Here is a 15,099-nt window from a genome sequence, read left to right on the forward strand (position 1 = left end):
CCGGGTCCCACCTAGCACTCTTGAACACCCTTCTGACCACAATGCCATCCCCACCACACACACAGCTGTCCAGTCCTCCCACGCAGACACACACTCACACAGGTGTCCTTACTTCTTTCCCTTTGGACACACTCGTGCGCACAGATATGCAGCTCTCACTGTCCCAAATCTCGAGTGCGTGCACGTGCACACACACACAAACACAGAGAGTTCCCTGTTGAGACACAGACATGTGATATTCACATGATTAGCAGCTCATGCATCCTCACAGCAGCTCCAGGGGCCACTCCGGGCAGCAGAGTAGCATTGCTCCTGCACACGCATGCACACTTGGCAGATGGTTACACACTTCTGTGCTGCTAGGTTAACATGCGTTCGGTGCTCACGCACGCTTTTCATACAAGACACTCACACACGACCCTAAGGACCGGGTACCCACCCCACAGCCACACACCCACAGGAGTTGCAGAGATCCTGTTGCTGTGCACACATGGGCCCACATGCACACACTGGGCCAGCCCGGAAGCACAAGCTCCTCTGCGCATACGTGGCCAGCCCAGCAGCCCACCCCCACCCTGGCCAGTCATCATTAAGCTGTCACCAGCTGCCCCTGGGCAGCCTCTGCTCACCTCACACTGCCTGGGCCCCCCTCCCTGCCCAGGGCAGGGGGCTGTGGGGAGGGGGCAGGGGCATGCAGACACAAGGGGTGCAGGACATACACATGTGCCCACCATGTGGATTCTCGTAAAATGGTTGCCTTGGTAACAGTGTCTTGAAAGACTCAGTTCTTCCTCTGGGGTGGGGGTGGGGGGGCCAAGGGGAATGGGTGGGATCTACACCCACCTTCCGTCACTGGAGATCAGGTCACACAGTCCCGGAAGCAGACACACACAAACTGCCACCTGGGAGGAGACCCCTCCACACACATTGAAACACACATGGAGACCCCCATCACACTGGAGCCCCCAGAGACCCTGCCCTGCTCCGGGCCAGCCCCACGTGATCATACCAGACACAGGTGTGATGCCCTTGCACAACGCTGGGACGCCACTTCATACAACCCAGCACCCTGGCTACTCTCTGTTGTCAGCCACATGGTTTGTCACCACCTGGACAGGTGGTGACAGAGACACCCCGTCACACTGGCTGACTCACACGGCAGCTGGGAACTGGGGCACACCCACCCTCAGCCCCCACCCCACCCCCAAGTAGCTGTCTGGGCTCAGCTGCCTGGGAGGCCGAGGGGATTCAGGGGCTGGTTCTATTTGCAGGAAACACGAGTATTTACAATGCTTTATTTTTAAACCTCTCTCGTTCCAGACTGGGGCTGCTCTGGGCGGGGTGGGTGGAACTGAGACTTGAACCTCCCACCCTAAAAGTACCGCCTTTGGGTAGGGACCATGGTCTCCCCAGGGCACAGATGGGGGAGACAATCTCAGGGATGAGCAGGGGGCATCTGTGGCTGATTTGAACTTTTCAGCCTCAAGGTCAAGGCTGAGGCAAGGGTGGGACAGCCAGAACCCAGGCCTTGCCACCTGCCCTTCTCCTCAGTGTTTTCCAGGGAAATTAGTTCTGCTCCTTCACAGCCTCCTCCCCTAGGTAGCTCACGGCAGCACTCCCCGTCTCCAGCCTGCTCTGTGCCTACTTGGCAGTTGTGAAACCTGAGGATCAGAGAGGTCAAGATGCTGGCCCAAGGTCACACAGGAAGACAGAGCATCACATCTGGGGCTAGATGAACACTCAGCCACTGCCCTTGGCCCCTTCTCCACCCCTGTCCCCTGGGGCTGGCCCCTTGCCCTCCCTGGACAGTCACTGCTCCCAAGGGGAGTGTTCTGTTCGCGGATGGAGGCCCAGGCGGAGGTCCTGGGAGGCCGCGGCTTCTGGCCAAGATGTAGACTTGGCTGGTGGAGAAGTTTCCATCTTAGTGCCAGGAGCTGCTCCAGGCCCTGCAGGCTCAGGGCTGCACCTCGGGACCCTCCAGGGACCAGCCCTGTGGGGGTGGAAGTGGCCTAGCACTCTCTGTGTCCTGTGTCCCTTCACTGGCCCTCGGCCAGTGCTTCAGCCGTCCCACACACTGAGCAACACACCATCCCACAACGTGCAGGTGGCTGAGCTCCCTGGGCCTCAGTTTTCCCATCTGTGAAATGGCTCCTGCGTTTGTTCTGTGCCCAGTGCAGACCTGTGGCCGTGGGAAGTGTTCTGCCCTGGAGATGAGATGGGGCTCTCCCAGGGTCAACAGGCCAGCCCAGCCCAGGTCTGCCAATTACCAGCCACGAGGCTCCCCAGAACTGGGCTTTGGGGGTCTTGATTCCAACAAAGTTATTCTCACCTCGAGCTGGACGATGCTGAGGGTGGAGAGAGGCCTCGGCCCCTACAGGGAACACAGCTGGACACCCACTCCTGGCCAGAGGTCAGAGCAAGGGCCCCAGGGACCAAGGAAGGAGTCGGTAGGACCAGCCAGGATGGGGCCCATGAGGCCTGTGGGCGGCAGGAAGGAGCCGGCTGGATCCAGGCAAGGATGGGAAAAGCAGGGCCAGAAGGCGTCCCCATAGGGCCATTTGCAGCAGGAGGTCACAGGTCGAGGGCTCTGTCCCTGGGGGCCCCAGGTCGGCAAGGTGGGAAAGCCATCAGGCCTGGGGGCAGAGGGACAGGGAAGTGGTGGTGGGGGGGTCAGCTTGGGGGACACCTGAGGGCGGGCCAGAGCTGAGGCCCAAAACGGAAGCTCCCAGACACCCCTCCACACACAGAAGCCACAAATGTGTGCCCACCGTGTGTATCCACGCATGCACATACAACAGACACACAGACACACGCTCAGAGACACAAATATGCCTGTTGACCCACAGACCCATAATGACACACACAGACGCCTCCCAAAGTCAATCATACTCGGCAAATGTGTACACACACCATCACACACACTCACACAGACACAATACATACCCCCCACACTCACACACTCACAGCTGTACACAGCCGCCTCAGGCCCGGAGGCTGGCAGGCACCCCGCAGCACACACACCCGGCACCCTGGCTCTCGCCACCCACTTGCTTGGCCCTGCCTTCTCGTGTCCTTGGCCTGGGCTGCCCTAATCCTGGTCTCGTGTCCTGAAGCCAGAAGATAAGGGGCAGCTGCAGCCCCAGATAAAGGAGGCGCAGCCACAAATCCTGGGCGGCCCCAGCAGCAACGGGCAAAGAGCCCGGGCTGCACCTGCCCCGTGCTTCCTCCCCCATCCGGCCCAGAAGGACAGAGAGAAGGCAGGGGAGACAGAGACCAGAGACGTGGAGGGAGTCAGAGACAGGGGTGGGGGGCAGCAGCAGAGAGAGGAGAAAGATGCAGAGAGAGATGTGGAGGGACATAGACACTGGGGGAAAGAGAAATGAAGAGAAAGATACACGACAGACACACAGAGAAAAGGAACTACAGAAAGAGAACAAAAAAAATTGAGGAGTTCCCGTGTGGCTCCATGGGTTAAGGATCTGGTGTGTTCATTGCTGTGGCTCGGGTCACTGCCGTGGTGCGTGTTCCATCCCTGGCCCCAGAACATCTGTGTTCTGTGGGTGCAACCAAAAAAAAAAAAAGAAGAAGAAACAGAAACAGGAAGAATAAAAGAAAGAGACAGGCAGGGAAAGCACAAAAGCACACATGGGCAGAGTGCCAGCGGCACTGTCCCTGGGCCCTGCCCCACCCCTTCCTGGGTGCCTCAGTCTCCCCCCCTGCCCACAGGGGCCCCAGTGCCACCTGCCTCCCTCTTGTTTCCTCAGATCGGCCAAGGTCAACCATTTCTAGGACTCAGGTCTGGTTGGGGGGGGCAGGCGGCGCATCTTCCTTAATGTCTCCACACCCTCCAGGGTGACACCTGGGAAATTCCCAGCTTCCTGCGTAGCCTCCCAGGGTGACACCTGGGAAGTCCAGCCAGTTCGTGCCCCCCCATGCCTCAGTGTCCCTAGCTATGACAAGATGCATTCACTCAGCAAGTGTTCACTGAGCACCTACTGTGTGCTAATCCTGGTGCTGTGTGCTGGAGATGCTGAAAGCCCGAAGCAGACCCAACTCCTGTCCACTATGGGCTCATAGTTTAATGGGGAAGATCCCTTGTGCATCCCTTCTCCAGAGGAGAAGCTGGGAATGGAAGGGTGTGTGGAATGAACAAGGTGACTGGGTGCAGGGAATAGTCTTCCCGGGAGAGGGAAGAGCATATGCAAAGTCTGGGAGATCATACTGGCTCATGGGAGGTCTGGAACAAACTTGGTACTTGAGTTTAGGAAGTGAGGAGGTGATGAAGGATGAAATTGGGAAAGGCAGCAGGGGCCAGATTATGCAGAAACTTCAGGGGTGTGCTACAGGGCTGGGGCAGTAGGGAGCCATGGAAGGATGGGGAGCAGGGGAGTGCCATGGTCAGAGCTGTGTTTTAGAAGGAGCTGTAGCGGGAGTTCTCACTGTGGCACAGTGGGTTCATGATCTGGCTTGTCTCTGTGTAGGCTCCAGTTCCTTCCCTGGCCAGGCACAGTGGGTTAAGGATCCAGCATTGCAGAATCCTTGTAGGTCAAAACTTGGCTTTGGATTTGATCCCTGGCCTGGGAACCTCCATATGTCACAGGTGCAGCCATTAAAAAAAAAAGAAGAAAAGGGATCTGTGGGAGGCTGGACTCTTGGGGTCAGGATTGGAGATTAAAGCCTGGAAGGGGGGTTGCTTGGAGAGGAGGTGGACCAGAGAGAGACCCTGGAGGGAACGTAGGCAGGACACGGGGAGTGACAGGCTGTGGGGGGAGTTGCAGGGTGTGTGTGTGTGTGTGTGTCCTGATGCCCTGGTTTCTGGCTAGAAGGTGGGGCAGCCCTGAGCCAGGACCCTCTGCAGGCCATGGACTCAGGGAGTTGGGATGAATGCCTGTTCCCTCCATATAAGGTCTGAGAGAGGAAAAATATGAGCTAATACATGAAAGGAGCCTAGGACAGAGCCTGGGATACAGTAAGTGCTCAATAATTAGCTACTGGTGAATAATTAATACTATGCCATTAAAGGAGTTCCCATTGTGGCTCAGCGGTAAAGAACCTGAGTAGTATCCATGAGGATGCAGGTTCAATCCCTGGCCTTGCTTGGTGGATTAAGGACCCAGTGTTGTTGTGAGCTGTGGTGTAGATTGCAGACGAGGCTCAGATCCCACGTTGCTATGGCTGTGCTATAGACCAAAGGCTGCAACTCTGATTTGACCCCTAGCCTGGGAACTTCCATATGCTGCGGGTATGGCCCTAAAAAAAAAAAAAAACTATTCCATTATAATAATATAATGAAAACAAGCAATTAATATTATGTCACTTGTAGTAATACCATGGTTATTAATGGCCAGTCCACAGGCACACTCCTCGCTGCTGCCCCCACCCCCTTTACAGGAAGCCTTCCTGGATCACGTTACACAGAGAAAAAAAGTCACCATTATAGGGCAGAGCCAGGAAGCCCTGGGAGGGTTCTTGGAGGCTGAGGCCCAGAGGAGTGAGGCCAGTTCCTGAGGTCACCCTCTCTGGCCTCAGTTTCCCCAGCTGTCCAGTTGTCTCCCCAAAGGACCTGGGTGCCTGTGGGATGACACCGGGGACATGATGGTAGAATCTTGGAGGGCAATGGGACAGGCACCTCCCATTGAACAAGTGAGCTCCTGTCCCTGGACGTGGGGGGGGCGGGCGGCGGCAAGAGTCTCCCAAGGACTGTGGTGGTTTCCTCCCAGATTCCACCACTTTATTCCCAGATTGTCCGATAGAGGGCAGCCAAGGCTAGAGATGGAAGACAAGCTTCTCCCCACCCCCACTCCATTTTCTCCCAGGTCTTAGAAAAGCTGGTGCCTAGCCTGTGGCCTCAAGCAAATCCTTTCTCTCCTCAGGCCTCAGTTTCCCCACTTGTTACCTCTAGGAACACAGAGTTCCTGCCTCACTTCCCTGCTCAGGGGAACATCATCAAGTTTAGCCATGAGGAGATCCCTTGTGGCTCAGTGGGTTAAGGATCTTGCATTGTGACTGCAGCAGCTTGGGTTGCTGCTGCGACATGGGTTATATTCATGGCTCAGGAGCTTCTATTCCATGCTGCGGACTCGGCCAAAAAAAAAGTTTAGCAGTGAAATGCAAGGGCCGCTATAAGGGCGTGGTTGTTCCCATTCTGCGCTATTCACGTAATTCAAGGCAAATAATAGTAGTAAAGTAACAGTAACAACAGTAGTCATTAATGTTCATTGTTATTTATTGAACCTTACTTTCTTTTCTATTTTTGTCTTTTTAGGGCCACCCCTGAATATGGAAGTTCCCAGGCTAGGGGTCGAATGGGAGCTTACAGCTGCCGGTTTACACCACAGCCACAGCAACGCAGGATCCGAGCTGCATCTGTTACCTACAGTACAACTCATGGCAACGCCGGATCCTTCCCCACTGAGTGAGGCTAGGGGTTGAACCTGCGTCCTCATGGATGCTAGTCAGATTCATTTCCACTGAGCCATGACAGGAACTCCTCCCTTACTTCTCTCAAAAACACTCAATGTCAGCTTCTCAGTGAAAATGTTTTCCCTGATCATTCTATTAAGCATTGAAGCCACCAAAAAATGACATTCCTGGGAGTTCCTGCCCTGGCACAGTGGGTTAAAATCTGACTAAAGTGGCTTAGGTTGCTGCAGAGGTGGGAGTTTCATCTCCAGTCCGGTACAGCAGGTTAAAGGATCCCACATCGCTACAGCTGCACTGTTAGTTGTAGCTGCTGCTGGGAACTTCCATATGCCATGTGTGCAGCCATTAAAAAAAAAAAAAGGTATTCCCACTTCCTGCTTCATTACCATCCAACATACAGTATACTTATTATGTGATCGTCTTCACCACTCCTATCTGAACTCTTAAGGGCAAAGTTTTTTGTTTTTTGTTTTTTTTTGTCTGTTTTATTCATTGGTGTATCCCTAGGACAGCATCTAGCATACAGGCCCTGAACAAATTATTTGTTGAATGAACGCCCCAAATAAAAGCAGCAGAATTTAAAAAATTTTAGGAGCTCCTGTCGTGGCTCAGTGGTTAACGAGCGCGACTAGTGTCCATAAGGACACAGGTTCAATCCCTGGCCTCGCTCAGTGGGTTAAGGATCTGGCACTGCCATGAACTGTGGTGTAGGTCGCAGAGGCAGCTTGGATCCCCCGTTGCTGTGGCTGTGGCGTTGGCCGGCAGCTGCAGCTCTGATTCGACCCCTAGCCTGGGAACTTCCATATGCCGCGAGTGAGGCTCTAAAAAGACACACACACACACAAAATTGAAAATAAAAAATTTTAAACCCCATCAGGAAAACAACTCTTCCTTGGGCCGATTGTGGCCCGGAGGAGGCCAGTTTGAGCGAACCAAAAGGATCATTTAACATTTCCCTTTCCCACAAGAGGATCAGAGGTTTGTACAAGAATCTGAGGCCCCACCCCCACGCAGGCTCCGCCCCATGACACGTACAATGGCGTCATTTGGAGCGACGCGGGCAAGAGCACTTCCCCGGCACAACCAGGGGAGACACACGGGCGACCCGGAAGGCGACACTCCAAAGCGGGGGTGAAGGGGACCGATGGCGGAGGGAGCGGCGGAGGCCCCAGCAGAGAGTGGTGGTGGTGGTGGTGGTGGCAACCCCGGAGCCGGCGAGCCAGAACGAGGGGTGACGCCCATTAAATCTCAGTGAGTCTCTGGGGCGGGGGGAGTATCTCAGGGCCTTCCCGGCATCCGTAAGTGGGGCCCGAACCGTGCATGCTGGGAGGTGGGGCCGCAGCCCAGGGCGGGAAGCTCGCATGCTCTTCTCTCTTTCTTTTCTGCTCTCCTTTCTTTTCTACTCTCAGGGCCGGAGAGCACCTGAGATCGCGCACGTTGGGAACTGTCACATGCTCGAAGGACAGCACGGTGCATGCTGGGGTGGGCGGGCTTTGATGCCAAGGCCAGCATGCATGCTGGGGACTGTAGTCTCAGCATTTGGCGGGAATAGCGCATGTGCACCCCTAGCCAGCCGCAGATAGAATCTGGGATTGAATCTGAAGCAAGTGCTGGGAGGCGGGGAGGCGGGGAGGGGGCGTGCTGGGGGTTGTAAGGCTGAAGGGCGTGCTGGGAAATGTGGCGGGCTGCGGCCTGGTTGCAAGACACTCTGGGACTTGTAGTTTCTTTTATCCTAACGTGGCCAGGGGTGTTCACATCTGATGCCTATACTTCAGCTCATCAGTGTGGGCTCTGGGGACCCAGGAACAAAATAGGTACTCCTTGTGGCCCTGAGGTGCTCCCAGGTTGGCAGCTGACTGATTCTAAGTGAGCACCCCATCAGCAGAAGCATGTAAGCAGGGGCAGGTGTTTTCAGCCTCTTTTCTCAGCGTTCATTGACTCTGAGCTCAGAGGGACTTCTTCCCTAACTCCTGTTTCCCCCGCCTATCTGTTGGCAGATACCTCACCACCAAGGAGCAATTCCACGAATTCTTGGAAGCCAAAGGACGGGAGGAGCCCAGCCAGGAAACCAAGGCAGGGGACCCTGATGACAATGACCTGGTTGAGCCTGAGGCCAAGCGTATCCGACTGGAGGATGGGCAGACAAAGGACGGGCAGACAGAGGAGGCAGCCGAGCAGAGGGAGGAGCCGCAGGTTCAGAAGAGGGCCCGGGGCCAGAACAAGAGCCGGCCTCATGTGAAGCCCACCCACTATGACAAGAACAGGCTCTGTCCCTCCCTGATCCAGGTGAGTGTCATTGTCACCAGAAAGTTTTAGGGGACTTGAGTGTGTGCCTCTCTGTCCTTCATTCAATCCTCATGACTTTGTGATATAAGAATCGTTATCATTCCCATCTGCCCATGAAGAAACTGAGGACACCCTGCCAGGAGGAGAGGGACCTGCATTTCAATCCCTGGTTGCCTGACTGTCTCCCTGTCTTCCCTCATTGCCGGCTTGTTTCCCTGCAGGAATCAGCCTCTAAATGTTTCTATGGTGACCGCTGCCGCTTCCTGCATGATGTGAGCCTCTACCTGGAGACCAAGCCGGCTGACCTGGGACCCCGCTGTGTGCTCTTTGAGACCTTCGGCAGGTGCCCTTATGGCGTGACCTGCCGCTTTGCTGGGGCGCATCTGGGGCCCGAGGGCCAGAATCTGGTGCAGGAGGGGTTGGTCCAGGCCCCAAACATCCGCAACGGCCTGGACAAGGCCCTGCAGCAGCAACTGCGAAAGCGCAAGGTCTGCTTCGAGCGTTCGGAGCAGGCCCTGCGCCAACTAAGCAAGGGCCGGCTGCCAGGCCCTACCCCCACCGCTGCTGAGCCTGAGGTCACAGAGGCTGATGGTGCCCCAGAGCAAGATGGCTGTGATGCCCAACAGGCCTCCCATGGGCCACAACAGGCCCCTCCCAGTGGCCCTTTAAGGACATGCGGGCCCCTGACAGATGAGGATGTAGTCAGGTTGCGGCCCTGTGAGAAGCGGCGGGTATGTGTCACGGGTTCCCCGCTGAGGACATGGGCAGTGTTGGGGACAGACAGAGCTGGACACTCACTCCGAACTCTCGAGGGTCAGGGCTGTGGCAGAGGGGAGCAGTGGGAAAGGCTTCCTGGAGGAGAGGACATTGGGGCTAGTGTCATGATGGTTGGGTAGAAGCTCTCCAGTGGAGAACGTGGAGAAAAGAACATTCTTCATGGAGGGATTTGTTGGCTTGTGTGGAGGCCTGGGGGTGAAAGCGATCCCGGCTGGTCGCGGTAGGGCAAAGCATGTGGGGCAGAGGCTGTGGGGAGGCTTGAGGTTTGAGAGGCCTTGAAAGCCAGGTCGGAGGGGGGATCTTCACCGTGTGTTTTCCTTCCCTCCAGCTGGACATCAGTGGGAAATTGTACCTGGCCCCCCTCACCACGGTAGGACCCACATGGGGCTGGGCCGGCTGCTGGCAGCACGGTCACTCCAGCAGTACCTCCCCCGCCTTATGGGTCTTAGGGTTTGGACGGGTGTCCGGGGGTCCCTGCCTGCCATGCCCTCACACATGCCCCTGTCCCCCTCTGTCCCCAGTGCGGGAACCTACCCTTTCGGCGGATCTGTAAGCGCTTTGGGGCTGATGTGACTTGCGGGGAGATGGCCGTGTGCACCAACCTGCTGCAGGGCCAGACGTCCGAGTGGGCCCTGCTCAAACGCCACCCCTGTGAGGACGTCTTTGGTGTCCAGGTCTGTGCTGCCCTGAGGGAGGGTGGAGGGGAATCTCAGCTGCCAAACTTCAAGGCAGGGTTCGGGGTCCGGCTCTCCATGTCTCCTCCCAGACCCCTTGCCTCAGCCACGGGCGGGGTGCCAGCCTGATGCACTTCCAGGGCTGATGGCTTTGGCACGGGGCTAGGAAGAGCCGGCCCCTCACCCTCTGCCCTGTCCCCCTGTTCCCCCTCCCCATGCACACACAGCTTGAGGGCGCCTTCCCCGACACCATGACCAAGTGTGCAGAGCTGCTGAACCGCACCATCGAGGTGGATTTCGTGGACATCAACGTCGGCTGCCCCATCGATCTCGTATACAAGAAGGTACCCGCTTGGCCCCAGAGCCCCGGGGAGGGCAGAGTGTGGGTGGGCAGAGTCCCTGGGGGCCTCTGGGCCTCGGGTTCCCCATCTGGACAGTGAGGGCAGCAGGGGGCATCTGGCCCAGCCTGGGTCCTGCCTTCTGGAGCTCCAGCAGCCCATCTCTCACAGGGCGGGGGCTGTGCCCTCATGAACCGCTCGGCTAAGTTCCAGCAGATCGTCCGAGGCATGAACCAGGTACAGTCGGAGACACCACCTCACTCCCACACCTTCCCCTTTCCCGATCCCCAGCCCTGCCGACCACTCCCGTCCCCACAGGTGCTGGACGTGCCCCTGACCGTGAAGATCCGCACAGGCGTCCAGGAGCGTGTGAATCTGGCCCACCGGCTGCTGCCTGAGCTGCGGGACTGGGGGGCAGCTCTAGTCACGGTGGGTCTCGGGGCGCAGTGGGCATCGGGACCCCTGAGACTCATCACTTTCTAACTCTCTCTCCTTTCCCACTGTTCCCACCTGTTCTCTGGCTCTCCCTCCATCTCTGTCTCCATCTGTCTCTCTCTCTCTGTCTCTCTCTGTCTCTCTCTCTCAGCCCGTCTCTCCCGGTCTCTCTGGATCTCTTTCTCTCTGTCTCTGTCTGATCCTCCACCTTCCCGAACCCTTCCTCCCTCCCTCCCCATGCGGCTGCCTCTTCTCCAGCTCCATGGCCGCTCTCGGGAGCAGCGCTACACCAAGCTGGCCGACTGGCAGTACATCGAGCAGTGCGTGACAGCAGCCAGCCCCATGCCCCTCTTCGGTGGGTTCCCTGCCTTTCAGCTCAGACCTCCCCTCCCGCACTGCCACCAAAGGCCACACACCTGGGGCCTACTCCCTGCCCTGATGGGGGTTGCTGGGCCGGCAAGGACTCCCCAAAACCCCCCATTCCTGCCTGCATGCAGCTCTCTGAGGCCCTGGCCTCTGTCCCTCAGGAAACGGGGACATCTTGTCTTATGAGGATGCCAACCGAGCCATGAAGACCGGTGTCGCTGGGATCATGATTGCCCGGTAAATGCCCAGGGCTGGGGGGTGCTACAGAGCACCAGCCAGACCCACCCCTGAGCACCCGCCTGCCTCCCCCGCAGCTCTGTCAGTCCCCAGTGAGTGGCTCTGCCTGGTGGGGCAAGGGGATGTTGGAGGTGGCAGCCGGTGGGGAGGGAAAGGACTGGAAACTTCTGCCATCGCAGGCTCAGAGTTGTGGGTTGGAATTCTCGGACTTAGAAGGTTGCATTAGCGTGGCCAGGAAGTTTGGGACCATAGGTCTGGGGGGCTGAGGGTCCGGCCACCGGCCTGCTGACTGCTTGCCCGGCCCCCAGCGGTGCCCTGCTGAAGCCGTGGCTCTTCACGGAGATCAAGGAGCAGCGACACTGGGACATCTCGTCCTCTGAGCGCCTGGACATCCTGAGGGACTTCACACACTACGGCCTCGAGCACTGGGGCTCAGACACGCAGGGTGTGGAGAAGACGCGCCGCTTCCTGCTCGAGTGGCTCTCCTTCCTGTGCAGGTGGGATGGGACAGGGGGCGGGGGTGGGTATCCTGTGGAGGCCTGGCCCAACCCTGGCCCCCCCGCCGCCCCACAGGTATGTGCCCGTGGGCCTGCTGGAGCGGCTCCCACAGAGAATCAATGAGCGGCCGCCCTACTACATGGGCCGCGACTACCTGGAGACGCTCATGGCCAGCCAGAAGGCAGCCGACTGGATCCGCATCAGGTGCCCGGGGGCCCAGGCACCGGGGTGGGAGCCGAGAGGAGCTGGTTGGTGGATGGGGAGCTGGGCCGGGGGCACCCTTGCCCTGGCTTGACCCTGCCCCCTGTCCTCCTCACAGTGAGATGCTGCTGGGACCCGTGCCACCCACCTTCGTTTTCCTGCCCAAGCACAAGGCTAATGCCTACAAGTAGCCACGGGGGCGGGAGGGGGCGCCTGACCGCCCAGTGGCTCCCCCCCGACCTTCCTGGCACCTGAGAAGACAATAAATTTTATTCTCGTAAAACCCAGGCCTTTCTGTGACCCTGAGGCTGCCCTTCTGCTCCCTGTCCTTTTAGCTCCCTTCCTCCTTCTTTAGCCGTCTACCCGTGCTGGCTGCTGCCGGTGCCCAGGAGACCTTGGCCACAAGGAAGCCACAGGGCTTCTGAGAGGAGAGCTTGGCCTGTGAGGGTGTGGATCTGGGTGGGTTGCCTGGAGGAAGGGGCCTCGGACCTGTCGGGCAGGCATTGCTGGCAGTGGCGGAAGGCTGGTGACTGGGCCCAGGGTCCACCCTGCCCTTTGTGACGCCCGTCTCTGGCTGCCTTGGTTTCCCTGTCTGTTCCTGCCCACCCACCCCCCATACCCGGAACCCTGACCAGTGGGCAGTGTGCAGCCTGGAACCTGCTGCCCCGAGTAACCGGGCAAACAGAACCTTGCAGGACTCTGAGCCCATTCTCCGGGTGGGCTGCCTTTGCTCCCACCTGCTGCCTTCCTGGCCTGCCCAGGCCAGGCTCCCACCTCTCCATGCAGCATCACAAACCCTTCTACACACCTGCAGCTCCCCAAAGAGGCTTCAGTCCCCAAGGCTTGGACGGCACTGAGGGGGCGGGCAGCCAGCCTGGTCCCACCTGCACGGAGCCTCTTCCCACTATGGGTATGGGGAGGTGGGATCCAATGGGGTGGGGACCAGGGCTCTGCCCACCAGCCACAGGACCCCACCCACCTGTCTGTTTTTGTCCACAGGTTCCTCCAACCTGTATCACCCCTCAAACCCGGAGAAAGAGGTGTTTCCGGCCCCTCCAGCAGGTACCAACCTTGATGTCCAGGGAGTGGGCAGGTCTGTCTTGCCCCCACCCATGTTTCTAGGTGGCTCCCCCTTCCGAAGGCAGGACCTGTGTCTTATTTCCCAACGGGGCCCCTGGACTGAGGCCTGTGTTCCCTCTTCCCCTAGATGGGGCTCTGCAGACAGGGACTATGTCCCTTGTCCTCCCAAAGCCAGGCCTGTTTCCCCAGCCCCCAGTCAGGCCTGCAAATCGAAGCCCAGGGCCCCTGGCCCCTAGACAGGTCCCCAGAGGCAAAGGCTATGTCCCTGTCCAGGTGGGCCCCAAAGTTGGTCCGTGTGCTCTGTCTGCCATGTGTGCCCCAGGGTTTGGGCCCCCCAGCCCCCCCACGGCAGGTCCCAGGACTGCTTCTCTCAGGGCCGCCCTCCCGGCCACAGGTTTCCAGATGGCGCCCTGCGGGTGCTTCTTTGACCCCCGCATCTACCGAATCGAGTGGGCCGCCACCGACTTCGGCCAGTCGTCTTTGTACAAGCTGGCGACAGTAGGCGGCGGGGGGCCTGCTGGGGGCCCCGCCTCGCCCAGCACCTACCTCCTGGAGCCCCAGCACTACCTCAAGGCCCCAGGGCCGCCTCCGCTGCCCCCGCCCTACCCCCACTACCAGCCGCTGCTGCCAGGGGGCCCCCAGTACCTCCTGCCTTATTTCCCAGAGGGGCCTGGGCCTGAGGCCCTGGGCTTCGTGGGGGATGGGGGACCCCCCACCTTCGTGGAGCTGCCTCCTCCCTTGATCAAGGAAGGCCTGGCACCCCCACTGCCCCCCAAGGAGAGCAAACTGCCCCCACTGCTCATCACGCTGCCCGCCGAGGCCCCGCTGCCCGCTGGCCCCTACAGCCACCTCAAGGGCCGCCTGAGCCAGCTGCAGGGGCCCAGCGAGCCCCCCGCCTTCCCCATCAAGGAGCCGCCACCCAGCCCGCTGCTGTACCCACCAGGCCCCGCTGAGCCCAGGGCGCCCGAAGCTGAGGCGGCCCCGCTGGGGGTGGGTGAGGCCAGGACCTCCGAGGCGACCAAGGCCTTCACCCTGCCTGAGAAGGTGCTGCTTGAGGATGCCATGAAGCTCTTTGACTGCCTCCCGGGTGGTGCCGAGCCGGATGGGGCCCCTCACAAGGCCCCCGGGCCCACCCTGCCTGACAGCGGGGGCGGTGGGGACGACTCCTCCGGTGACATCCGCTCGCTACACCTGCCCGACGAGTTGCTGTCCTTCGACTACAGTGTACCCGAGATCCTGGACACTGTGTCCAACGTGGACTATTTTTTCAACTTCAAGGCGCTGGACGAGGAGCCACCACCGCAACCAGGCCCCCCGGCTGCCACCGCCGCGGCCCCCGCACTGCGAGCTGAGCCCCCTGGCAAGAGAAAGGCCGGCACCTCGACCTCCAAGAAGGGGAGGCAGGGTGGCAAGGGCAGGCAGGCTGCTGGCCTGGCCAGCGTTGCCCCCTCAGGGCCCAGGCAGGACCTGGAAGCCGCGCCCCATTAAAGGAGATTTGATCTCTCAGCTCAGCGTCCACGTGGTGGCATCGGATGTGGGGGCCTGGGCTGGGGCCCGACCTGGAGGGCTCTCCCTTTGCTCACTCCATTGTCCAGTGGGCCTGAGCCATGTGGTGAGGCCCTGCCTGACCGCAGTGCCTCCTGGGTGTCAGGCTTCCTGAGCGGAGTGGATTTGGGATTCTAAATCCCTGGTCTCCTAGCCCTAGAAAATCCCAAGTCAACCAGCAGGACTCAGGGGGTGGGCTTCTTAGTGGTGGAGAGACACCTTCCAGACTCCTGCAGTGT

General features: G+C 59.1%; 2 protein-coding genes across 4 annotated transcripts; both read left to right on the top strand.

Moving 5' to 3' along the window:
- On the top strand, positions 7,456-12,518 carry DUS3L (dihydrouridine synthase 3 like). Of its 2 annotated transcripts, none has more exons than XM_003123092.4 (13): positions 7,456-7,674; positions 8,421-8,709; positions 8,931-9,440; positions 9,815-9,856; positions 10,008-10,160; positions 10,388-10,504; positions 10,670-10,735; positions 10,817-10,927; positions 11,192-11,288; positions 11,461-11,536; positions 11,845-12,033; positions 12,110-12,238; positions 12,354-12,518. In XM_003123092.4, exons 1-13 carry the CDS (start codon positions 7,568-7,570, stop codon positions 12,424-12,426), a joined length of 1,959 nt encoding a protein of 652 aa, XP_003123140.1. In that variant the 5' UTR covers positions 7,456-7,567; the 3' UTR covers positions 12,427-12,518. The 2 variants fall into 2 exon arrangements, 1 of the variants encoding a protein (XP_003123140.1); XR_001307011.2 differs by having other exon boundaries at positions 7,466-7,674; positions 11,085-11,288.
- Positions 12,770-14,821, top strand: PRR22 (proline rich 22). Of its 2 annotated transcripts, XM_003123091.4 has the most exons (3): positions 12,804-13,145; positions 13,235-13,297; positions 13,710-14,821. In XM_003123091.4, exons 1-3 carry the CDS (start codon positions 13,016-13,018, stop codon positions 14,801-14,803), a joined length of 1,287 nt encoding a protein of 428 aa, XP_003123139.1. In that variant the 5' UTR covers positions 12,804-13,015; the 3' UTR covers positions 14,804-14,821. The 2 variants fall into 2 exon arrangements, with proteins under 2 accessions (XP_020939680.1, XP_003123139.1); XM_021084021.1 differs by having other exon boundaries at positions 12,770-13,145; positions 13,235-14,821.

Source organism: Sus scrofa, chromosome 2, assembly GCF_000003025.6.
Source record: "Sus scrofa isolate TJ Tabasco breed Duroc chromosome 2, Sscrofa11.1, whole genome shotgun sequence".
Classification (NCBI taxonomy): Eukaryota; Metazoa; Chordata; class Mammalia; order Artiodactyla; family Suidae; genus Sus; species Sus scrofa.